Here is a 24,739-nt window from a genome sequence, read left to right on the forward strand (position 1 = left end):
AAGGGTGGATCCGTGTTGAATTCTGCAGAAATGGCGGAGGCATGGACTTTTATGGAGGAAAATGAAAGTCCACTGTTCAGCAGCTCAGCTAGATACGGTAATACCTGAGGCAAATTCATTTTTCTAGGGTCCTGGCCTTTTTTCTCATTCCAAGAGCAAAACAGTTTCCATTTTGCGGAGTAAGCCTTTCTAGTAGATGGCCTTCTGGCCTCCAAAATGACATCCTGCACCTCTTTGGGGAGTAGGGTCTGTTGTGGTGTTAAGGAATTTTCCATGCAGCGAGATTGAGTGTTTTCAGCTGACTGTGAAGAGTTTTGTAGCTGTGCTGAGTCAGCAGAAGAGGCATTAGAGGTAGGGACCAGGGAGGAGTATGTGTTAGGCTCCTCAGGAGTGGGTACCAGTGTTGCCTTGGCCAGTCTGGAGCAATCAGTATCATCTTCGGTCTGTCTGCTCTTGCTTTCAAGAGCACCTTGGGCAGAAGAGGCAGAGGTGGGAAAGCGTAAACTGTCCATGCTGTCCAACTAAATGAAAGGGCGTCCACTCTCCAGGCCTTTGGATGAAAGGTCCTTGAACAAAACTTTTCCAATTGATGATTCCTGTGGGAGGCAAAGAGATCTATGTCTGGCCTCCCCCACACTTGGATTATCTTTGTAAACACTTGAGGATGCAACTTCCATTCGTGTGGATCTGTCATATTTCTGCTTAGATTGTCTGCCAGCGTGTTTTCCAATCCTGGCAAATACTGTGCTTGAAGTTCGATTTGCCATTCCAGAGCCAAGTTCCAAAGTGTCATGGCTAGTCTGCACAAGGGGTATGAATGTGTTCCTCCTTGTTTGTTTATGTACCACATTACTGTGGTGTTGTCTGTTCTTATCAGTAATTGTCCTGGATGCAGGAGGTCCTTGAAAGCTGTAATTGCATTTATCACTGCTAGCATTTCTTTTTGATTGATGTGAAGGTGAAGGTGCTTTTCCTTTTGGGACCATTTGCCCTGAATGCACCTGTCTGTCATGTGCGCCCCCCAGGCGTAATCTGAGGCGTCTGTTGTGATGACTTGATTTGCTTGAGGCTTGCAGAATGGGAGACCTGTGTTTGCTTGACATGCTTGGGCCCACCATAGAAATTCCTTTTGTAAACATGGAATTATTGGTATTATTGTTTCCAAACTGTGGCTGTGTTGAGACCATAGGTTTTTTATGTACCATTGAAGTTTCCTCATATGCAACTTTGCACATGGGATTAAAAGAATGCAAGATGCCATGAAGCCCAGAGCCTGCAGGATTTTCCTTGCAGTAAGCCTGGCACATTTTGCTAGTATTTTGAAGTACTGAGTTAGTTGTCCCTGTTTTTCTGGCGTAAGATAGGCCGTCTGGGTGTTTGTGTCCAAGTTGGCACCCAGGAAAGTTATTTTCTGAGATGGTGTTAGCCTGGATTTCTCTTTGTTGATTGTGTATCCCAGAGAATGCAGTAACCGTGTTACATAAGCCAGATGTTCCAGAAGTATGTGCTTGCTGTCCGCTTGGATCAGGCAGTCGTCCAAATAAGGGTAAATTTGTATCCCTTGAAGTCTGCAGTAGGCAATCACTGATGCCAGGCATTTTGTGCATACTCTGGGTGCAGTAGATAAGCCAAAGGGCAATGCAGAGAATTGATAGTGGATTAAACCTGCAAGAAATCTGAGGTAACTTCTGCAGCTTTGTCTGATTGGGACATGCAGGTATGCCTCCTTGAGGTCCAATGTTACCAGCCAAAACTCCTTGCCCAGCATGGGAAGAAGCTGCTGTAATGTGAGCATCTTGAATTTTGGTACGAGTAAGAATGTGTTTAGGATGGATAAGTCCAAAATGGGTCTCCAGTCGTTTCCTTTCCTTGGTACCAGAAATAGTCTGGAATAAAAACCTTGACCTTGTTCGTGAGTAGGTACCTCTTGAATAGCTCTCATGTCTATGAGCTTTGAAATTTGTAGTTGTGCCTCTGCCCTTTGATTGTGTGGCAGGTTTGGCATGCCTCTCATTTTTGGAAGAGTGTGGAAATGAAATCTGTAGCCTGTGTTTATAACGTCCAGGATCCATTTGTCTGTTGTGACAATATGCCAATTTCTTGTAAATAATGCCAGCTTTCCTCCCAAGGGTGCTGCCAGCTGAGACTTGCTTGGCATGGAAAGGAGGGAGTCATTGGGTTTGTTTCCTGTATTGTTGTGCACTGTCTTCGCCACCTCTTGGTGCTGGAGTTTGCCATTGCCTGCCTCTATATGATCCTTGTGATTGTCCTCTGCCCCTTGTGCGCCTGTATCTACCTCTTTGGGGCTTGTCAGTGGCTGGAAAGGACCAGTTTTTTGAAGGCCAATTTCTGCTAAAACGTGGTGGATGGACCTGTAGAAAAGCTTTGACAGTTTGCATAGATTTGGCTTTTTCTTCCATTTTCCGTAATATCTCCTCAGCATTGGTACCAAACAGTACATCCTTTTGTAAAGGAGCATCTAGAGGTTTAGCTTTCACATGATCAGGCAAGCTTTGTTCCCTAAGCCAGGCATGTCTACGAATGACTGATCCTGTAGCAGCAGCTCTACTTGAGGCCTCTAGGGCATCATAGCCACATTGTAAGGTGTGTTTACCCACTTGTTCTGCACTATGCATCATATCCTGCAACTCCTTCAAATCTGGTTGTTTAGGTTGAGACATTTTATTCCTTAATTGTGATAACAGGAACTGTTGATATTTAAGCATATGAAACTGACAATTTAAGGCCCTCATGGCTAGGGTGGCCGAGGTATATACCTTTTTTCCCCACCTTTCTAAGGATCTTGACTCTCTTTCGGAAGGTAGTGGATTCTTAGCAGTAGAGGCCTTCAATCCCTTGGGGCCTTGAGAAATGGTTTCAGGGTCAGCATTATGGCTTTTGTAAAGAAATTGGTGAGAGTTAGGAACTCTGTAGTACCTATCAGGTTTGACTGGGGCAGGAGGCAGGGAATCCGGATTAAGGCAAGCCTCCGAATAAACATCATCAAGTATGTCCAAGACAGGAGGTATCGCCAGAGGTCTGTGTTGAGGTAACAAAAGAAATTCCCTCAGTCTTTTCTTGGAATCGGAAAAGTCTTGGCCTTCCCAATGGAAGTGTTCCCTCAAAGTGTGCAAGGTTTCCCCAAAGGAAAAAATCCTCAGGAGGAGATACAGAAGGAATGGACTGCTCTGCATCCGAATCTTCAAAAGGGGAGTAAGAGTGTTCCTCTACATCCGAATGTTCTGAAAAAATGGAGCCCTGATCAGAAGAGGGAGAATCCTCCTCCACTCTGGGTCTCTTGTCTGGAGGGGGCTGGGAACCCCTGATAAGAGTAATTAAATCCTCAGCCATTTTAAGCATCTGCTTTTTAGGCATGGGGCCTGGAGATGGGCCCTGTGCAACAGGCCTCTTGGGATGCCTGGGCTGATTTGGATTTAGTAAAGGCCTTAATGGAAAAGGAAGATGAGGGTCTAAAGACACCATGGGTGGAAGTGGACCTGTCCACATTAGGAGGCTCAACACTCACAGTGGCTTCGGTGGTTGTAGTCTGGGTAGGGCGAGTACCTGCGGTCTCGGTTACAGAAGACACCGCCAAAGGAGTGTCGTCGGTAGTCAGGGACTGCATAGGCGTCTCGCTGAGAACCGGACCACGTGTAGCCGGTTTTGGCGTGGTGTCGGTGGGGACCGCGGACCTCGCGTGTCGGTCCTTGCCCTTGCGTTTTTTGGACAAAACGGTAGTCGGAGTCTCCGACGACATTTTATAATCAAAGGCTTTACCAAAAAAGTGTTGGGCAAACTCCGCCCGACGCTTAATAGTGCGTTTATTGAAAGTAGCGCCAGCGACAGCCCGAGACGTCGTGGTCTGGGCCTAAACAAGGTATGCAGAGGGAATGGAAATCCTTATGCGGTATTTGTTTCCCACAAGAAATACAATTATTAACTTTTTCTGACATCGGTCTGAGGCAAGAAAAGTTTCCCCAACGGGGTACTTAGCTTTAATGAAGACTTCGGTTTCCAATTTTTCAGAATTCAGGAGCTGGCCGACCGGCACTTGCGAACTGCTTCTGCTTCGGGCACCGCGCGGCAAAAAAGACTGAAGAACATGGCGTCGGCTGTGTCTTATATACTCCGGCCTCACTGACATCAGGAGAGAAAGCGACAACAACCGACGCCGGACCCAGACTTTGGAATTCAGCCGACCGAGGGCCCGCCTGATGGCAGAGAACCCATCTGTGATTACTGCAGCTGTATGCACGATGAACATCAACATCTTGGATCTTGTCCTTATTAACATGGAAGCATCTTGCATCATCCCTTGCATATCTTTATCACTTGTTAGGTCTGAGCATAAAGTAGTCTCCTTCTAAATAAAACTGAAACCAGAAATCCCTTCCATCCAAGGTACCTTTAGACATTTCTTTATGACAAACTACCTACTCTTAAGGGATACATTGGCAAACTTCAAATCCCCACAACCTATGAACCTATGAACAGCAGCAGCGAGAACCTTACCACTGTACATGTCACTGGTCAGGCAGCAGCTTGAATACTGCACTTTCTGAAAAAGAGAGACAAAACTAGTCAAGGTTCACAAGAATGGTGAAAAAAGCTGAAAAGGAGTATATAAAAAGGAGGCTCATGGAAATGGGATTTTTTCATCCTAGAGGACTGCAGGGAAGAGATGTGACAATGTTACATAAACATTAAAGGGACAAGATACCAAACTAACACTAGCAACTTCAGTGTAAACATAAGAAAATGTTAATGAAAAGTGGGGTAAACAAGCTAAACACGTTAACACAGGAGCTGGCAGAATGCAGGTCCATTGAAGATTTCAGGAAAACAAGTGCAAACAGTAGAGAAGAAAAGGCGACAGGGACAACAGCAGAACGGTGCCACCTGCACCAAAAGACAGACTAAGGCTGTGAGGGACAGGACCAAGATTCACCTGAATTCACGCTTAAACCACAGACTTCTATACACTACAAAGCTGGGATCTGACCATGTGTCCAGACTATTCACAAAAAGAAGTACAGCAAATAGCTAAAAGGGGTGCCATAACAAGAGAGAGACTTGCTGAGTGTATGTATGCTAATAAAGGTTGGGGAAGCACCTCTCAAACATTTCAGCAAAGTTTTCAAGTACTGACAGCTTATACAACACTGTTTCTCTATGAGACTTGCTTAAATTACAACCAATAAAACTTTCCTCACAGTAAGATGTTGTCCTGTTCGATTCTCAGCTAAAGCGTCTTCTGTGTGGAAACATACGTGAATGGGCGTACCTTCGTTGAAGGTTGTGCGTCAAGGCTGGCAACTCGGCACGTAAAAATCTACTGCCAATCATTAGTGGACCGGAGTTCTGCTGTGGCGACCCCTAACCGGGAAAAGCCGAAAGACAACAATCCATCTAAACTTTGCAACTCTCCTTAGGGGCCTAACCAATTTGTATCACGTAGACACAAGGCAAACTGCAAACTTGCATAACAAACCCAAAATGCACAGTCTATTTTAGTACTACTTACCCTCTCTAGCCTTGCTGGTTTTTGCTTTCTTCTACGTCTGTGGCGCTTCAGAAGCCTAGAAGCATTGCTCTGCTCTGTTGTGCTGCTAAACCTGAAAATAAAGTAAAAATAACTCAAATCCAATAACAAAATCTCCCTACAACCAATTTATTGGTCCATTTCATTTAAGCTTTATTGTGCTGTGAGATAACTGTCTTGGAAAGTTCAGCTTTCTATTGTAGTTTGATAATAAAATACACTGAAATATTAAGAACATTAACTTACAGTATTGCACATCTTCAAAGTATGATCAGATTTTTACGCATTTTACATATCTCAAAATACACTACATAATGGAATACGTTTGCACATGCATGCTACTGGTCCACCAGCCTCAGCTATAGAGGAACACATTCTTTACAGGTGCAGTAACAGAAAAATAAAATCTCACAGGAAAATACCTTGTATAATCTTTCTCTAATTTACATACTTTGCACTAGAAAAAAAACACGAGCTGCCCATTACCTACATCCTACATCCTACATACTTGGACAACCAAATGACATGATCAGATAAATACACACATTTTGCATCTCATGTTTTTAGGCCAAACTTGTTGGAAAAAGTCCAGTTGTGTACACTTACTATAAATGTAGATGTTCGAGTGTATTCACCGTTGCTGTCATTACATTTGGGTAATCTGCTGGCAGGTTGCCCTCAGTCGGCCTGAATTCCAAAGTCTTGGGTCCTGTGTCGGTTGCGGTCTCCTCTTCCATGACGTCAGGTCGTCAGGGGTATAAAACATGCAGCCAATGCCATTTTCTTTAGTTTTTCTTGCCCCAGATGTCAGGTTCCCCCAAAAACAAAAAAAAAAAAAACAAAAAAAAAACAAAAAAAAAAATGTATATACTCCAGAATGAAAGGGGGGTGGCTGGAGGGTAACCTGGACTGCAACAGTGAATACACTCGAACATCTACATTTATGGTAAGTGTACACAATTGTACTATGTTCTTCATGTTTCACTGTTGCAGTCATTACATTTGGGTAGAATCCCAAAGCTATGGTTGGGTGGCTGGAGCTAAACAGCATTAGGTGCTGCTATAAGGCCCTGCAGAACTGCAGTGGCAAAGCCTGCCCTGGACTAAGAGTAGAGAGGCAAATGATAATGCTTTGTAAAGGTGTAAACTGAACTCCAAGTAGCAGCCTCTAGAATGTCTTTGGTTGGTACTCCTCTGAGAAAGGCTGCTGAAGTAGCTGCAGCTCTGGTGGAATGAGACCTAATGCCCTTGGGCACAGGTTTACCATGGTGTAAGTAGCAGAAACGAATGCAGTGGCTTAACCACTTTGAAATAGTCTGCTTTGAAATAGCCTTTCCTTCTGATCCTGCAGCATATGCCACTAGCAAATGCTCAGTTTTTCTTAGAGCTTCAGTCCTGTTCAAGTAGAATCTTAGCTGTCTGTGTACGTCCAAGGAATGCAGAATTCTCTCCCCCTTGTTCTGCGGATTTGGATAAAAAGTTGGCAGATGAATAGTTTAGTTAAGAGCCACACTGGAAACCACCTTAGGCATAAAAGTAGGATTTGTCCTCAGAGACACCCTGTCTGGGTAAAATATGACAAAAGGCTATACAGCCATGAGGGCCTGCAGCTCTGGAACTCTTCTTGCTGAAGTAATTGCTAGTAGCAGAGCTATTTTCCATGATAAGAACTTTACATCAGCGGTAGCAGCTGGTTCAAATAGAAGCAGGGTGAGCTTTGCCAACACAAAATTGAGGTCCCATGCAGGTATTGGTGACCTTCTAGAAGGCCTTAAATTTTTGGTTCCTCTAAGATACTGCTTTAGTAGAGGATGAGAAAATATTGGTGGCTCTGTATTGTAATGAGCTGAAATGGCAGAGGCATGGATTTTAATTGATGAGAAAGATAGGCCGTTGTCAAGCATCTCAGTCAAGTACTGTAATATCTGAGGAATATTTGGTTCTGCTGTATCAGTTCCTTGTGCTTGATTCCAAGCACAGAATCTCTTCCATTTATCAGCATAAGATTTTCTAGTACTAGGCCTTCTGGCTTCCAAAATGACATCCATCACAGCTTTACTGAGAGGTGTTATTAGTATAACTAACTACATGATCAGCCATGCTGCCAGGTTCAGTGTCTGGAGTTGATTGTGCAGGATCTGATTGTTTTGCTGGGACAGTAGTTGAGGTCTTTGAGGTAAGGTCCAAGCTGGGTATTGAGACAAGTTCCTTAGGATTTGGTACCAGTATTGGCGGGGCCAGTCCGGGGCAATAAGTATCATCTTTGGTTTCTCTTGTCTGACTTTTAGGAGGACCTTGGAAAGAGGAGGCAGAGGAGGAAAGGCATAAATGGATAGGTTTTTCCAACTGAAGGATAGGGCATCCACTTTCCATGCTTGTCTGTGGTAAGTCCTTGTGCAGAATTTTTTCAATTGATAATTTAGAGGAGAGACAAACAGATCTATGTCTGGGCTCCCCCATTTCTTTGTTATCATGCTGAAGACTTGTGGATCTATTTTCCACTAGTGAGGATCCATAAGATTTCTGCTTAAATCGTCTGCCAGAGTATTTTGTTTTCCTGGCAGAAACTGAGCTTGAAGATGTATTTGGCAAGTCAAAGCTGTGTCCCACAGTGCCATGGCTAATCTGTAAAGGGGGTATGAGTGTATGCCCTCCTGCTTGTTTATATACCACATGACCGTGGTGTTGTCCGTCTTTATCAGTAGTTGTCCTGGATGAAGTAAGTCCTTGAAGGCTGTTGGAGTATTTTGAACAGCTAGCATCTCTTTCTGGTTGATATGTAGATGCATTTGTTTTGGGGACCATATGCCCTGAATGCATCTTCCCGCCATGTGGGCCCCCCCAGGGATAATCTGATGCGCATGTTGTTAAGGTGTGGCTGGCAGAGGGTAGAGTGAAGGACCGTCCCAAGTTTTGGTGTCATGCCTTTGCCCACCATAGAAACTCCTGTTGTAGGCAGGGAATGAGAGGAATCATTGTTTCCAGACTGTGACAACTTTGACTCCATAAACTTTTTAGGTACTATTGAAGTTTCCTCATATGCAGTCTTGCATATGGAATCAATAGGATGCAGGATGCCATGAAGCCCAAAGCCTGCAGAATTTGTCTTGCAGATAACTGGGTTTTTGTTGCTATCAGGTTGAAGTAAGTAGTCAGTTGCCTTTGCTTGTCTGGCATGAGGTAAGCCATCTGGGCAGTTGTATTCAAGCTTGCACCCAGGAATGTTATCTTTTGAGAGGGTACCAGTTGTGATTTCATTTTCGTTTTATTGTACCCTAGGCATGTTAGAAGCCTTCTCACAAACGCCAGGTGTTGAAGAATGTCCTTGTTCTCTGCTTGAATGAGACAGTCGTCCAAGTAAGGGTATATTTGAATACTCCTTTGTCTGCAAAATGCAATTACTGGTGCCAGGCACTTTGTAAAGACCCTGGGTGCAGTAGATAAGCCAAAGGGCAGTGCAGAGAATTGGTAATGCATTAAGCCAGCCTTGAATCTGAGGCATCTTCTGCACAATTGTCTTAATGGGACATGCAGGTATGCCTCTTTTTAGGTCTAATGTCACCAGCCAAGCATTCCTGCCCAGCATGGGCAGAAGCTTCTGCAAAGTCAGCATTTTGAATTTTGTAATGTCCAGGTATGTGTTCAAAATCGATAAATCCAGTATTGGCCGTCAGGCCTTGTCCTTTTTGGGTATCAAGAACAGTCTTGAATAAAAACCTTGTCCTTTTTCCTGTTCTGGTACTGGCTGAACGGCCCCCATATCCATGAGGGACGTAACCTGTTTCTGTGCCTCTGTCCATTGATTTTTTGGCAGATCTGGCCAACCGTTTGCCATTGGCAGAGTATGGAAATGGAATCTGCATCCCTGTGATACTATGTTTAGCACCTACTTGTCCTGGGTTATTAACTGCCAATTCTGAGCAAAAGTGCTAATTTTCCCCCTAATGGTGCTGCCAAAAGATAAGTGCTTGGTGCAGGCAGAGGGAAGTCATTGGGACTGTTTTCTGTAGGTTTGCGCTTTATCTCCTGCAGATTTGGAGGTAGAACCGCCCCATTGCTTTGACCTGTATGAATCTTGCGCCTGGAACCCTTAGGGCGTCTGGATTTGCCCCTTTGAGCTCCATCTGACACAGGAAAGGGCAATCTTTTGTAGGCCAGTGTCTACTGAATCTTGGTGGCTGCACTTATAAGAAGTCTTTTACAGTTTGCATAGACTTAGCTTTATCTTCCATTTTCTTTAAAACCTCTTCTGCCTTAATACAAAAAGAGTATCATGCTGTAAAGGTGCATCTAGCAATTTAGCTTTAACATGATCAGGCAAATTTTGTTCCTTTAGCCAGGCATGCCTCCTAATCACAGATCCAGTAACTGCGGCCCTGCTTCTAAAGAATCAAAACCACATTGCAAAGTATGCTTTCCAACCTGTTCAGCTGTATGCAATAAATCCTGCAATTCTTTATTTTCTGCATATTCAGAAATCATCATCATTTTCTGTTTCAGCAATCCCATAACATGTTGATACTTGAGCATATGTAATTGACAGTTTAAGGCCCTAAACGTCAAGGTTGCAGATGTATAAACCTTTTTTCCCCATCTATCCAGTGTCCTTGAATCTCTGTCAGAGGGGGTAGGATTTCTTGCTGTTGAGGCCTTAACTCCCTCTGGACCCTGTGAAACTGTTTCAGGATCAGCAGCAGGGTTTCTAAATAAAAATTTATATGAATCAGGGACCCTGTAATATCTGTCAGGCTTGCTGGGAGCCGGAGGTAAGGAGTCAGGGATCAAGCTTGACTCTGAAAACACATCATCCACAATGTCTAAAACAGGGGTTATGGCTAAAGGCCTGTGCTGAGGGAAAAGAAAGAAATCCCAGAGTCTCTTTTTTGATTCTAAGAAATCTTGACTTTCCCAGTGAAAATGCTCCCTCAAAGTATGCAAGGTTTCATCAAATGAATAATCCTCAGGAGGTGATACAGATGGTATAGACTCCTCTGCATCTGAATCCTCATAGGGAAGTATAGATGATTCCTGATCAGAAGAGGAATCAGAAGAAATAGAAACCTGATCTGAAGATTCATACTCAGTGTCTTGCCTAGGCCTCTTATCTGGAGGGGGATAGGTACCCCGATCAAGGTAATAAGGTCTTCAGCCATTTTGATCATCTGTTTTTTAGGCATAGAGGCCTGTGCACGTGGCTCATGCGTCAGTTTTTTAGTTTTAGAAGTTGCTTTTGTCTTTGATTTTGCATCTGTCGTCAGTTTGATATACAAATGTTGAGGCCTGAATACACCCCTCAGACGCCGGTGCCTGCTCAGCGGCTCTGGACCCATCCGAGGGAGATACATCTGTGGGTCCAATACTTTCAGTAATTCGCGGCATGCCGGAGTCCACGTGGGTGTCGGTAGGGGCCTGCGACTCGAAAGTAGCGGGTATCAGGGGCTGCGAAAATGCCGCACTGAGTACCGGCGAACTGGCGACTGGCTTATGAGAAGCTTTGTCGTCGGTTTTGGACCTCGATTGTCTCTCTCTGTCCTTTTCTTTGCATTTTTTATGTACTCCGGTAGTCGGATTGCTATCCGACGACATCTCTGGGTAGTTAAATCTGTTTCCAAAATACTTTGAGGCAAAGATATACTGACGCTTAACAGTGCGTTGGTTAAATCTAGCAAAAAACCGACTGCCAGGCATGTTGTGATCAGGGCCAAGGCAAGGAATACAGTATAAATGGAAATCCTTATGAGGTATTTGCTTCCCACAAGTAATACAATTATTAACTTTTTCTGACATTGGTATGAAGCAAGAAAAAAGTTTCCCAATGGGGTACTTAGCTTTAGTGAAGACTTCGGTTCTGAAACTCAAACTCGAATATTTCAGTAGTCGGCCGACCGGCACTTGCGAAATGCTTCTGTTTTGGGCACCGCGCGACAAGAAAGACTAAAGAAAATGGCGTCGGCTGCATGTTTTATACCCCTGACGACCTGACGTCATGGAAGAGGAGACAGCAACCGACGCAGGATCTAAGACTTTGGGATTCAGGCCGACTGAGGGCAACCTGCCAGCAGATTACCCAAATGTAATGACTGCAACAGTGAAACACGAAGAACATTGAACTAATCACTCAAATAGTCAAATGATCCCCTACAAAAGACAAACACTGTTTAAACCCCATCTAAAGGTGACTGCCAACAACCAAACCAATTCCCGTCAAATTAATTCATTACCTATATCTCCTAGCTTTCTACAAGGTACATCTTTATTTCTCAAGGAATTAATGATTATGGAGTGTAACTTTCTTCCTCCTATCACTGTGGCCTTTCACTGGGTGCTACACAGCAACATCTTGACTTACTACTCAGAGCAAATTCAACGAATATTGCGGCTGGCACAGGGCCTTGTGCAAATTAATTTATTATTACAATAAAGCTATCCCATTGTCCTGTCCAAATCTGCAGAAGTTTCCCCCATCCAATTTCACCCTTAATGCTTCTCATCTCTTGACAGACTAACTTGCTGCAGCTTTCCAACATACACATGTTCACACAATTTCAGAAATATTCCTTCGCCACTGCAAAGCAGCAGCTTATTAGGACCGCCTCATTCACAGCACCCTTCCATGCATGCATCTTTCTTCAATTAACAGTTACATAACTAGGTTACTTTGTTGTGACCAAAGCACCTTATTTTTCACTCCTTCCAATTAACAGTGCTTTCTTTCTGTCCTCACTCCTACATACAAGCTTCTTCTGGAATGCTACCTGTGGGACTGATGCAAATGAAGAGAGAAAAACTGATGCGGTTTACTTCTTACAGACGTGTGCCAAAACTGTCCAAACAAGAGGAGCATGTAAAATGATGTGCTCTACAAGGCTAAACTTGTTTGCCAGACGTGGCATTTCTCTGTTTTGTAGCCTCTGCAGAACACTTCGGGTCCTGCCTCCCTAACTGTACCAGGGGTGCCTACTGAAAATCTAAAGATCATAACTGATCCATGATACTGTGAAAATTTAAGTGTGACTGAGGGAACATATTTACCAATTTGGAGACTGTTGTATCTGAGTATTCATTCCATTACTTTCATGTACACCGATATTGAAATTAGTAGCAAGAGTGTGGGGCAGGATACAGCCCCCACACACACCCACATTCAAGCCAAACACAAAGTGTTAAGAGTGAGTTCCAGAGTTGAGTCTTATTTTATTAGAACTGCATAATAATTTCTGAAGTGTTGGGACTAGAAGTACCAGGTCTTGATTTTTTTCTGGGGAACTCAAGAGACTCATATTTTATGCTTAAAGGAACTGGGAGAAACCACAGTCATGTGAAATGTCTAAATAACAGGATCATTGATGAGCAGAAATCCTTACAAGTGGGAGTTAGCCACAGGAGGACTCGATTCCTTTACTCAACTACCTAGAGACCTCAGCTGTCCCCAGAAAGGAACTGGTCTCCTATTCACAGCAAAGTCCCTACTATACCAAGCAGTGAAGGAGACAACAGTCTGTGACATCTGTTCATTTTGTTGAGCAATAGACCAACAAGTGCGACAAAAAGGACCAAACCTCTGAAATACACTTCCCCTACATGTTGAGCAGTGTGACTCACTAAATGGATGGCAATCCAGAAATTTACTTCGGGAATGGCTGGTATGATCATCCTGGAGGTGCAGCCTAACAAAGGGAACCAGCAAGGTGTCAACTGTCATGGGACTCGGTGGCCTTGGAATAAATATTAGTCTGAAGGACCATCTTTATCCTGTTGAAAGACTGTACAAGGCTTGGTGCACATTTTGGCTCGCAGTTCAGAGAGGTATGTTCTTTCTATCGCAGTGGCTGCTGACCAGCAAACCTCCCCCGTCTAGACACAGGTCTACCCAGAGCCAGTGGGCTCATCATTCAGGCAGCTACAAGGGTTACTTGTGTCCTCAGCAGCACCTTGACTACCAGGGCAGTTTAGCAGCCCTAATCCCACCTTGGGTGAGGGGATGTGTGACCCCACATCACCACTAAGGCCCACTCCATGCGAGTGTGTGCTTCTACACACCTGCTATAACGACCATCACCAATCAGTGTCCTGATGAGCCAAACACCCACCCTCAGGTTGTAAAGTACAGGTGTGTAAAATCTTACCATAACATTAGATGTCTTTCTCTTCACTGCTGTAGTATTCTTTACAATTGGGATTCCCTGCCAAGGGCAGCCGGACATATGGCTATATACAAAAGCCTTTAGGTTGTAATGGGTACCCTGTACGTCACACGTATGGTCCCTGTGCATGACGTAGGGCATAAAGGTGATATCCAGACATACCATACTCAGATCTGAAAAAGTCCCATTAGGATCAACAGTCTAAGGATACCAGTAAGTAAAAAGTACATCCAGAAGGAAAAAGGATTGAGGGAGGGAGTGAATACTGCAGCAGTGAAGAGAAGAACATCTACTGTTATGCTGACATTTTACACAACTGTACTATGTCCTTCCATATCACTGTTGCAGTATTCTTTACAATACAGAGTACAACAGCTCAAGAAGTAAATTGGGAGGAGGAAGGGCCAAGAGATCCCTAAAGAAAGCCACAAAGAATGGTCCTGGCAAAAACAGCTCTAGAAATCACATCCAACTTATAGTGCTTGTAAGAGTGCGTAGAAGTCCAGGTAGCTGCCTCAAGAACTGAAATGGTATCCCAAGCCTTGAAAAAAAATCACCAGAAAAGGCTACAGTCATAGCAGAATGAGCCTTAACAGAAGAAAGAAGGCTTTTCCCCATGAAAGAAATAACAAGAAATGGCTTTAGATATCCAAGAAGAAAAGGTTTGCTTCGAAACAGCCAAACCTAAGGACCTAGGATGAGAGGAAACAAAAAGCTGCTCAGATTTATGAATGTCTTTAGTTTTATCTAAATAATATCCGAGTTGTCTATGCAAAGAAAAGGTGTGAAGAACCTTCTCGTTAGCAGATTGTGGAGAAGGGAAAAAAGTGGGCAAATGAATAGCCTGATTAAGAGACAACTCATTAACCACCTAGGACATAGAAGGATTAGTCCAAAGAGACACCCTGTCCTTACGAAAAAACAAAAAAGGAGGGACAGCCATAAGGGCTTGCAGCTCAGCTACCAGTCTGTCACAGGCAAGAGCCAAAAGAATAGTCTTCCAAGAGCAATGCAGTAAGAAAGCTGATGCAGTAGGCTCAAAAGAAGCCAAAGTCAACTTTTCCAAAACAAAATTAAGGTCCCAGGAAGGAGGAACAGGCTTCCTGAAGTTCTAATGTGAAGGGTGCCTTTAAGAAACTGTTTGGCCTCAAATTTGGAGGCCAAACGGGGAATCACATGCAGACAAGCAGAAACAGCTGAAAAGTGGGCTTTAACAGAAGGATATACCAACCCTAAGTGGATCCAGGTTACAAGACACCAGACAGAAAATCTCTTCCATTTGGCCAAATACAATTTTCTAGTAGTGGGTTTCCTGGCCTCCTGCAGGACCCATAACACATCCTAAGAAAAAAGATGTCTGAAGGGAATCAAAACCCTATCACCCACAATGTCAGTTGAACAGTGGACTGGTGGGGATGGATGAGACTCCTTGCCTTGTGTGAGAAGGCCCACTCTGTAATACAAATTGTGAAGATTCCCTTAGCTAAATGCAGAACAGGAGGTAACAATGCAGTTTGGACCAAAAGTGAGTCACCAGCAAGATTTTGGAGTAATCTTGTTCCATCTTGAACAGGACTTTCTGAATGAAAGGAAGGGACAGAAGGTACAAAAAAAATCTCCTTACAAGAAAAAGAGAGGGCATCCACCTTCCAGGCCAAAGGACACGGGACTCGGCTACAAAAGAGAGGAAGCTGTCTGTTCAGAGGGGAGGCAGGGATCTACTTGAGGAGTACCTCACTGGTGGACAATGTCAAAAACACATCCATGTGAAGCATCCACTTGTGGGATTGTGTTATGGACCTGCTCAAAGAATCTGCCACTATGTTCTGATTTTAGGGAATATAAACTGCTTGAAGGGTCACCTGATACTGGGTCACTAGATCCCAAACCTGAACAGCTACTCTGCACAGGAGATAAGACCTTATCCCTCCTTGCTTGCTGATATCAATGTAGTTTTGTCTGAGAATTCCAAGGGGCCCTGGAATGAAAAGCCTGAAGAAGCAGAAGAGCAGCTCTCATTTCTTTGATGTTGACGTGGTCTTTCTTTTGTCGAAAAGATCAAAGGTCCTGCACTTTCAGAATACCAAAGGAGGACCCTTATCCCATGTTTGAGGCATCAGTGAAGAGTTCCTGAGAGGGGACCGGAGGTGGAAAAGGAAGTCCTGGGTTGAGAACTGACAGTCCCAGCTTGAGACATGGAAGAAAAAGGGACCAGAAATGAGAATGTTAAAGCCAAACTAACTTTAGAAACCACTGGAGTTTTCTCATATGAAGCTTGGCCAGAGGAAGCATAGGAATGGTGGAAGCCATGTAACTCAAAGCTATGAGTAACTCCCTGGCTGTAGATGAAGCCAGAGGAAGAGGGGATTGAAAGAAAGCAGTTTAAAGTTATGTACTTACCATAACTAAATATCTTTGTTGTCCACTTTTATTCTTCCTCACTGACGGGTTTCAGATCTGACAAAGGATCCGACTTGGCCACTTTTCCCAGACTAAGATCCAAGTCTCAAGCTCCCTCCTCTTCCCATAATGTACCATACCTTCCCTAACTCCCCAGATCGAGTTTGCTGCCCTATAACTCCAGAGATTACAGTAATAGGATAGAGAAGAGAAAAAGGATCGAGGCTCAAATCCAGAACCCATGGGTTCTAAATTGCTTCCTCAAGGAAGGATGTGCCAGAGCACGGTTGAGCCAAAGGATGCCCTGCTCTTAGAAATACTATCCAATTTACAATGAGACACAAAGGTGTGAGTCTTAGACCAAGTGGCTGCAGCACAAATCTCATCAATTCAGGCTCTGGAAGAAAAGGCAGATGAGGTAACCACAGATCTGATGGAATGAGTCGAGGCAATTCTACTATACCTTTTTGTGAATAAATGAAGGAAATACAGTTTGTAGTCCACTTAGCTAAAGTGAGCTTTGAAACTGCCTGATCTGAATGGTTTGTTGAGAAAGACACAAATAGTTGGTTAGATTTCCTACACTACTTTGTTCTGTGGTGGTAGAAACGTAGTTGCCTGTGAACATCTAGGAGATGCTAAATATATTCTCCTTTGTTTGAAAACTTTGGGGAAAACTGCTAACTGAATTGATTGGTTAATGCTCAATTCCACGGCTACCTTAAGCATAAAGGAAGCATTTCTTCTTAAGGATACCCTATTTTTATGGAAAATGATGCAATGAGGTTTAGCTGACAAAGCTTGAAGCTTTGATACTTTCTTAGCAGAAGTAATAGCTACTAGAAAAATTGTTTTCCAGGAAAGAAATCTCATGTCACAACTATCAGCTGGTTCAAAAGGCTACTGGGTAAGGCCCTGCAGTACTAACATAAGACCCCACGGGGGAGAATGATCTTTTATTGGAGGCCTAAGAAGAAAAATGCCCTTCAAGAAAGCTTTGCATAATTTGGAAGAAAAAGAGAAGGTCCCTTCCCAGCATGAAAACTGGATATGGCAGCCAGTTGAAGTTTGATGGTAGAAAAACTGACTTCCTTCTTGAAAAAGAGTAGCAAGAAAGAAGAATAGCTAAAGTGGGAGCTGAGAAAGGGTCAATATTCTCTTGAGGCCTAAATAGAAACCCCTTTCACTTGCTGCTGTAGACCTTTTTAGTGGAAGCCCTCTGAGAGGCCAGGATTATATCACGGATGGACAAGGGGAGCTTGGGCTTTCTTACAATTACTGGAAGTGGAGAAAAGTACATTTGTGTACACTTACCATAAATGTAAATGTTGGAGTGTATTCACTGTTGCAGTCATTACATTTGGGTTATCTGCAGGCAGGTTGCCCTCAGTCGGCCTGATTAACAAAGTCTTGGGTCCTGCGTCGGTTGCTGTCCCTTCTTCCATGACGTCAGGTCGTCAGGGGTATAAAACATGCAGCCGACGCCATTACACCAATTTTTCTTGCCCCAGATGTCAGGTGCCCCCCAAATGGGGAGCCAAATATTTAAGTAATTAAAAACACAAAAATATATCTCCAAACAAAAGCAAATACACCAAAAAGGCTTTTAAGCATAGTAAATAAAAAAAAGAGGTTCAGTAAGAGAAAAAAACGGGGTTGGAGGGAGGGTAACCAGGACTACAACAGTGAATACACTCGAACATCTACATTTATGGTAAGTGTACACAACTGTACTATGTTCTTCGTGTTTCACTGTTGCAGTCATTACATTTGGGTAGATTCCCAAAGCTACGGTTGGGAGGATGGATTTCTACAGCATTAGGACCAGCTATAAGGCCCTGCAGGAAAGCAGAGGCAAAGCCGGCTCTGGATTTAGAGAAGAAAGGTAAATGGTAATGTTTGGTGAACGTATGAACTGAGCTCCAGGTAGCAGCTTCTAGAATCTAAGTTGTCTGTGTATATCCAATGAATGCAGAATCCGTTCCCCCTTGTTCTGTGGATTGGGAAAGAAAGTTGGCAAATGAATGGTCTGATTAAGAGCCACACTGGATACCACCTTAGGCATGAAGGATGGATTGGTCCCGAGAGACACCCTGTCCGCATGAAAAATAATGAAAGGTTCCACTGCTACAAGAGCCTGTAATTCGGAAATCCTTCTAGCTGAAGTGACTGCTAAAAACAAAAGCTGTTTTCCAGGAGAGAAACTTTAAGTCTGCAGTAGCAGCTGGCTCGAAAGGAGGGAGAGTGAGTTTTTCCAATACAAAACTGAAGTCCCAGGCAAGGGTTGGAGCTCTCCTTGGTTGTCTTAAGTTTTTGGCCCCTCTGAGATACTGCTTTAGCAGAGGATGAGAGAAGAGGGGAGGTTCTGTGTTGTAATGAGCTGAAAAGGCTGAGGCATGGATTTTTATGGAAGAAAAAGGGACAGGCCCTTGTGAAGCATCTCAGTTAAATATTGTAAAATCTGAGGAATATTGGGCACTGTTGTGCTTATCCCTTGGACTGATTCCAGGCACATAATCTTTTCCATTTGTCAGCATAAGATTTTCTAGTACTAGGCCTTCTTGCCTCCAAAATGACATCCAACACAGGTTTGCTGAGGGGTGCCAAGGGTGAATTTAGGTGATTAGCCACGCTGCAAGATTCAAAGTTTGGAGCTGACTTGGTTGTTCTGCTGAGACAGTAAGTAAGTTGTCTGAGGCAGGTACCACGGTGGAAGGTGTGACACATTGCGCAGGAGTGGGTACCAGTGTTGGCGAGGCCAGTCTGGAGCAATCAAAATCATTTTTGGTTTGTCCTGTTTGACTTTTAGTAGAACTTTGGAGAGCAGAGGCAGAGGGGGGAAAGGCATAGACTGAAAGCTTTTCCAGCTAAATGATAGAGCATCCACTTTCCAGGATTTTTTGTGATGAGTTCTTGTGCAGAATTTGTCCAACTGATAGTTCTGGGGTGAGGCAAAAAGATCTATGTCTGGACTTCCCCATTTGCATGCCAACATGTTGAAAATCCGTGGTTCCAGTTTCCATTCATGTGGGTCTATGAGATTTCTGCTTAGTTAGTCTGCCAGAGCATTCAGCTTACCTGGCAGGAATTGAACTTGTAGTTGAATTTGATAGGTCAAGGCCATGTTCCACAATGCCATGGCCAGTCTGCAAAGGGGGTAGGAGTGTGTACCCCCCCTGCTTGTTTGTGTACCACGTAACTGTGGTGTTGTCTGTCTTTCATTAATTGTCCTGGATGAAGGTAGTCCTTGAAGGCTGTCAGTGCATTCTGTACAGCTAGCATCTCTTTTTGATTGATATGAAGGTGCATTTGATTTGGGCTCTATTTGTCCTGAATGCACTTCTCTGCCAGATGAGCCCCCCCACCCAAGCATAGTCTGATGTGTCTGTATTTAGGGCTTGGGCTGCAGGGGGTGGAGTGAATGGCAGTTCCTTGTTTTGGTGGCAGGCCTCTGCCCACCATAGGAACTCTAGTTGCAGGCAAGATATGATAGGAATCATTGTTTCCAGTCTTGCATATGGAATTAGAAGAATGCAGGAGGCCATGAACCCCAAGGCTTGCAGAATTTGTCTTGTAGAGAGCAGGGTTTTTGTGGCCACCTGTTTGAAGTAAGTCACCAAATGAATTTGCTTTTCTGGCGTAAGGTAAGCCATCTGGGCAGTTGTACTCAAGCTTGCACCCAGGAATGTAATTTTTTTGAGAGGGTACCAGTTGTGATTTCTTTTCGTTTATGCTGTACCCTAGACAAGTTGGAACCTTTTTTTACAAACGCCAGATGTTTTGGAAGAATGTCCCTGTTTTCTGCCTGAATTAGACAATCGTCCATGTATGGATATATTTGAATATTTCTTTGCCTGCAAAATGCAATTACTGGAGCCAGGCACTTTGTGAAGACCCTGGGCACAGTAGATAAGCCAAAGGGCAGTGTAGAGAACTGGTAATGCAGACAGCCTGCTTTGAAGTGGAGGTATCTTCTGCAAGATTCTCTGATTGGGATATGCAGGTAAGCCTCTTTTAAGTCTAGAGTTACCAACCAGGCATCTTTGCCCAGCACAGGAAGTAACAGTTGAAATATCAGCATCTTGAATTTTGGAATGTCCAGAAATGTGTTTAGAGTAGATAAGTCCAAAATTGGACGCCATGATTTGTCTTTTCTGGGTACCAGGAAAAGTCTTGAATAGAAACCTTGTCCCTTTTCCTCTTCTGGGACTGGTTGAATAGCTGCCATGTTCATGAGAAACAGTACTTGTTTCTGGGCCTCTGCCCACTGATTTGGGGGCAAGGCTGACCATCCGTTTGGGATTGGCAACATGTGGAAATGAAATCTGTATCCCTGGGATACTATATTTAAAACCCATTTGTCCTGGGTTATAAGTTTGCCAGTTTTTTACATGAAGTGCCAGTTTTCCCCCCAAAGGGGCGGCTGAAAGCTAAGTGCTTGGTAAGTGTAGAGGGAAGTCATTGAGACTGCTTACCATAGGGAGGTGCCTTGTTGTTTCCAGATTTGGAGGAGGAGGCACCCCATTGTTTTGTTCTAAAAGTCCCTTGTGACTGAAACCTGGAGTCTTTGGAATGTCTCGGTTTGATTTGAGTGGCTCTCGAAGGAACTGGAAAGGACCAGTTCTTAGTAGGCCAGTGCCTGCTAAATCTTGGTGGTTGCACTTGTAAGAAATCTTTCAGTTTGCATAGATTTAGCTTTATCTTCTATCTTTTTTAAAACTTCTTCAGCCTTATTACCAAACAGACGGTCATGTTGTAAAGGAGCATCCAACAATTTTGCTTTAACATAATCAAGCAGAGTTTGCTCTTTGAGCCAAGCATGCCTTCTTAGCACGGAGCCAGTTAACAGCAGCCCTGCAAGAGGCCTCCAAAGAATCAAAACCACATTGCGAAGTATGTTTTCCAACTTGTTCAGCTGAATGCAATAAATCCTGTAAATCTTTATTTTCCACACAGTCAGGGATTAACATAATTTTCTGTTTAAGCAGTCCTATGATATGCTGTTGGTATTTAAGCATACGAAATTGACAGTTTAAAGCCCTGATTGTCAAGGTTGCAGAAGTGTAAACCTTCTTATCCCATCTATCCAGCGCCCTGGAATCTCTATCAGAAGGGGTAGGATTTTTAGCAGTAGAGGCCTTAATGCCCTTGGGACCCTGAGAAATGGTTACAGGATCTGCAATAGGGTTTTTGAAAAGGAATTTGTGGGAGTCAGGAACCCTGTATTATCTGTCTGGCTTACAAGGAGCAGAGAATCAGGAGCCATACTAGATTCTGAAAAAACATCAACAATGTCTAGGACAGGAGGTATAGATTCAGAAAAATCCTGACACTCCCAGTGGAAATGTTCCCGTAAGGTATGTAAAGTTTCCCCAAAAGAAAAATCCTCAAGGGGAGAAGCAGAAGGGATGGAATCTTCTGCATCAGAGTCCTCATAAGTAGGTATAGACAAATCCTGTTCATTAGAAGAGTCAGAAGAAATAGAATCCTGTTCAGAAGATTCATAATCAATGTCTTGCCTAGGCCTCAGTGTGTGTGTGTGGGAGGTTGGCTACCCCTGATCAGAGTAATTAAATCTTCAGCCATTTTGATCATTTGTTTTTTAGGCATAGGGGCCTGCACGTGGCCCAGGCGTCCGTTTTTTAGACACAGACTTAGATTTTGGCCTTAGTCTAATACACAAATCTGTAGGCCTGAAAACACCCTCAGAAGCCGGTGCCTGCACAGCGGCTCTGGACCATTCTAAGGTAGAGACATCCGCGGGTTCCATAATTGAAGAATGGGTCTCAGTAGAGGCCTGCGAATCAGAAGTAGCGGGTATCAGGGGCTGTGAAAGCGCCTCACTGAGTACCGGCGAACTGACGACTGGCTTAGGAGAAGCGTCGTCAGCTTTGGACCTCGACGGCCTGTCTCTGTCTTTTTCTTTGCATTTTTTAGGAATTCCGGTAGTCGGACTGCTAACCGACGACATTTCTGGATAATTAAAGCGTGAGCCAAAATATTTAGAAGCAAAAATATGCCGATGTTTAACAGTGCGTTGATTAAATTTAGTACAAAACTGACAGCAAGGTACGTTGTGGTCAGGGCCTAGGCAAGGGATACAGTACAAATGAAAATCCTTATGAGGTATTTGCTTCCCACAAGCAATGCAATTATTAACTTTTACTGACATTGGTAAGGAGCAAGAAAAAGTTTCCCCAATGGGGTACTTAGCTTTTTAATTGAAGACTTTGGTTCTGAAACTCGAAAACGAAAATTTCAGGAGTCGGCCGACCGGCACTTGCGAACTGCTTCTACTTCAGGCACCGCGCGGCAAGAAAGACTGATGTAATGGCATCGGCTGCTTGTTTTACACCCCTGACGACCCGACGTCAGGGAGGAAGGGACAGCAACTGACGCAGGACCCCAAACTTTGTTAATCAGCCCGAATGAAGGCAACCTGCCAGCAGACTACCCAAATGTAATGACTGCAACAGTGAAACACGAAGAACATCCATGTGGTCAACTTTAGGGTGTGGAGACTGGGGGACTGGATGTCAGATGGATTATAAGATCTTATCTGGGATCCAGTATCCAAGGTGGACACTTAAGATGAGACCACTAAAAGGGGAACCACACCTGAAGAGGCCAGAAAGGAGCGATGTGGATTACCAAGCTCTTCAACCTGCTGGGTTTCCTTAGAAACTTCAGGATCAGAGAAAGATGAGGATAAGCATAAAAGAGACCTGGGAGCCAATCATGGACTATAGCATCCTTCTGTGACCCCCTTTGGGGGGAGCAGAGCAAAATACTTGTTGCACTTGAAGTTCAGGGGAGAGGCGAAAAGGTTACAAAAAGGTTGGCCCCAATGGCTGAAAAACCCGTTTGCCACTGACTGGTGGAGGGACCACTCATGAAGAGTAAGAATGGACCTGCTGAGTCTGTCCACTAGAATGCTGTTTTTTCCCCATAATGTGCACTGCAATCAGAAAGTGGTCTGAAGGTATCGCTCATTCCCAAACTCTAATGGCCTCCCTGCACAATGGGTACAAACAGGTACCTCCTTGTCGGTTGATGCATCAGACTATTGACATGTCTGTGTGCATCGCAACAGTCCCCACTGGGAGAATGTCCTGAAAGGCTTGCAATGTTAGAAGGACTGCTTTCATCTCTAGGACACTGATATGCAGATTGGTCTCTATGGGATGACCACATGCCTTAGATTAGACCATCTTTTTTTTCAGTGTGGGAAGCATCCATGGTCACTGTGACTATCAAGGGGGGAAGAGAAAAAGGTCTGACTAGATACAGGTTTGTCTGATTGCGTCCACCACTGTAGATGATTCCTGCAGATCGAAGACAGTTTTATGGGAACTAAAAGTAGTTGGTACAGGACAAACCATTAAACCGCTACTGTCCACTAAGGAACCCTCATAAAGAACCTTGCTAATGGAACTAGAATGATTGCAGCTGCCACTGACCACAGAGCCCATGGTATTAATCTGGCTGGAGGAGAAGGTAGATCTAACAATTCCTGAACCTGCTGTCTTAGAGATACTATGGGATGCATTGGTAAGGAAGCCAGTTGTGTAGTCGCGAATTCTATAAATTCTAGGTTCTGAACAGGAGTCACATTTAATTTTACCAGATTTATCGGGATACCCAGGTGATTGAAGATCTTTACTAGATAATTCTTGGACTGCAGCAGTCGATGCCTTGCTGGTGCAGTAAGGAGCCAATTGTCTAGCTAGGGAAACACCTGGAGTCCTTTTAGCCTCAGGTGAGCAGCTACGACTTGCCAAGTATTTAGGTTAATAGTTTAGTACTAAGCTAACTGCCCTCGCGAGCCATTTTAAGCCTTGCCAATTATCCCTTGTGAGACTCGAACCCTGCACCTTGTGTTTGTAAGGCAAACACCTTAGCCATTAAGCCACACTCCCATTTTTAATTATTCAGAGCACTGCGCAGAAATCACATCGCGTTAACACCCGTCTCGGGCCTTCACGATGCTTTGTTTTAATTAAACAGTCAGATTCCCCTGGTCCGCACCAGTTCTAAGTCAGCTGCTAGCTGCCGGACGATGCGGGACGCTGGTCGGGACCGGTGCCCGCCACAGCCTTGACGATCCACAGGAAGGGCCGGGCGCATGTCCAGAGTCGCCGCCACTGTACCTGCCGCCCCCCCCCCCGAAGGGGGGAGCGAGGCGAGGGCCGGCAACGCCTCGACCATCTGCGGCACGTGCCCGGCCCTGCTTTATGCCCGAGCCCGACCAACCCAGCCCTTAGAGCGATTCCTTATCCCGAAGTTACGGATCTGACTTGCCGACTTCCCTTACCTACACTGTTCTAACATGCCAGAGGCAGTTCACCTTAAAGACCTGCTGCGGATATGGCCCGGCGCGAGACTTACACCCTCTCCCCGGATTTCCAAGGGTAAACACCTGGGGGGGAGGCCTGTGGCGAGTCCAAAGGGCAGGTAATGATGGTCTCCCAGCTGAAAGTGTAAGTGTCTTCTGGAGCGCCTGTCGATTTTGATATGATAGTGTGTGTGTCCTGAAGTTTTACAGAGCACATCCAATCATCCTTGTGCAAAAGTGGCAGAATGGACTGAACCATAACCATTTGGAACTTTGACTTCTTGAACTGATTCAAGCTGCTGAGGTCAAAAACGGGTT

The 24,739-nt window shown here is 44.3% G+C and overlaps 1 protein-coding gene across 1 annotated transcript in view; it reads right to left on the reverse strand.

The window, feature by feature from the left end:
• DVL2 (dishevelled segment polarity protein 2) overlaps positions 1-24,739 on the reverse strand; it is a 1,986,500-nt gene that overhangs the window by 893,800 nt on the left and 1,067,961 nt on the right. The window contains exon 6 of the mRNA XM_044076705.1: positions 5,525-5,615. Coding sequence (XP_043932640.1) covers positions 5,525-5,615 — 91 coding nt within the window. The remainder of the gene's footprint in view (positions 1-5,524; positions 5,616-24,739) is intronic.

Source organism: Protopterus annectens, chromosome 7.part0, assembly GCF_019279795.1.
Source record: "Protopterus annectens isolate FY-2018-M chromosome 7.part0, PAN1.0, whole genome shotgun sequence".
NCBI lineage: Eukaryota > Metazoa > Chordata > Ceratodontiformes > Protopteridae > Protopterus > Protopterus annectens.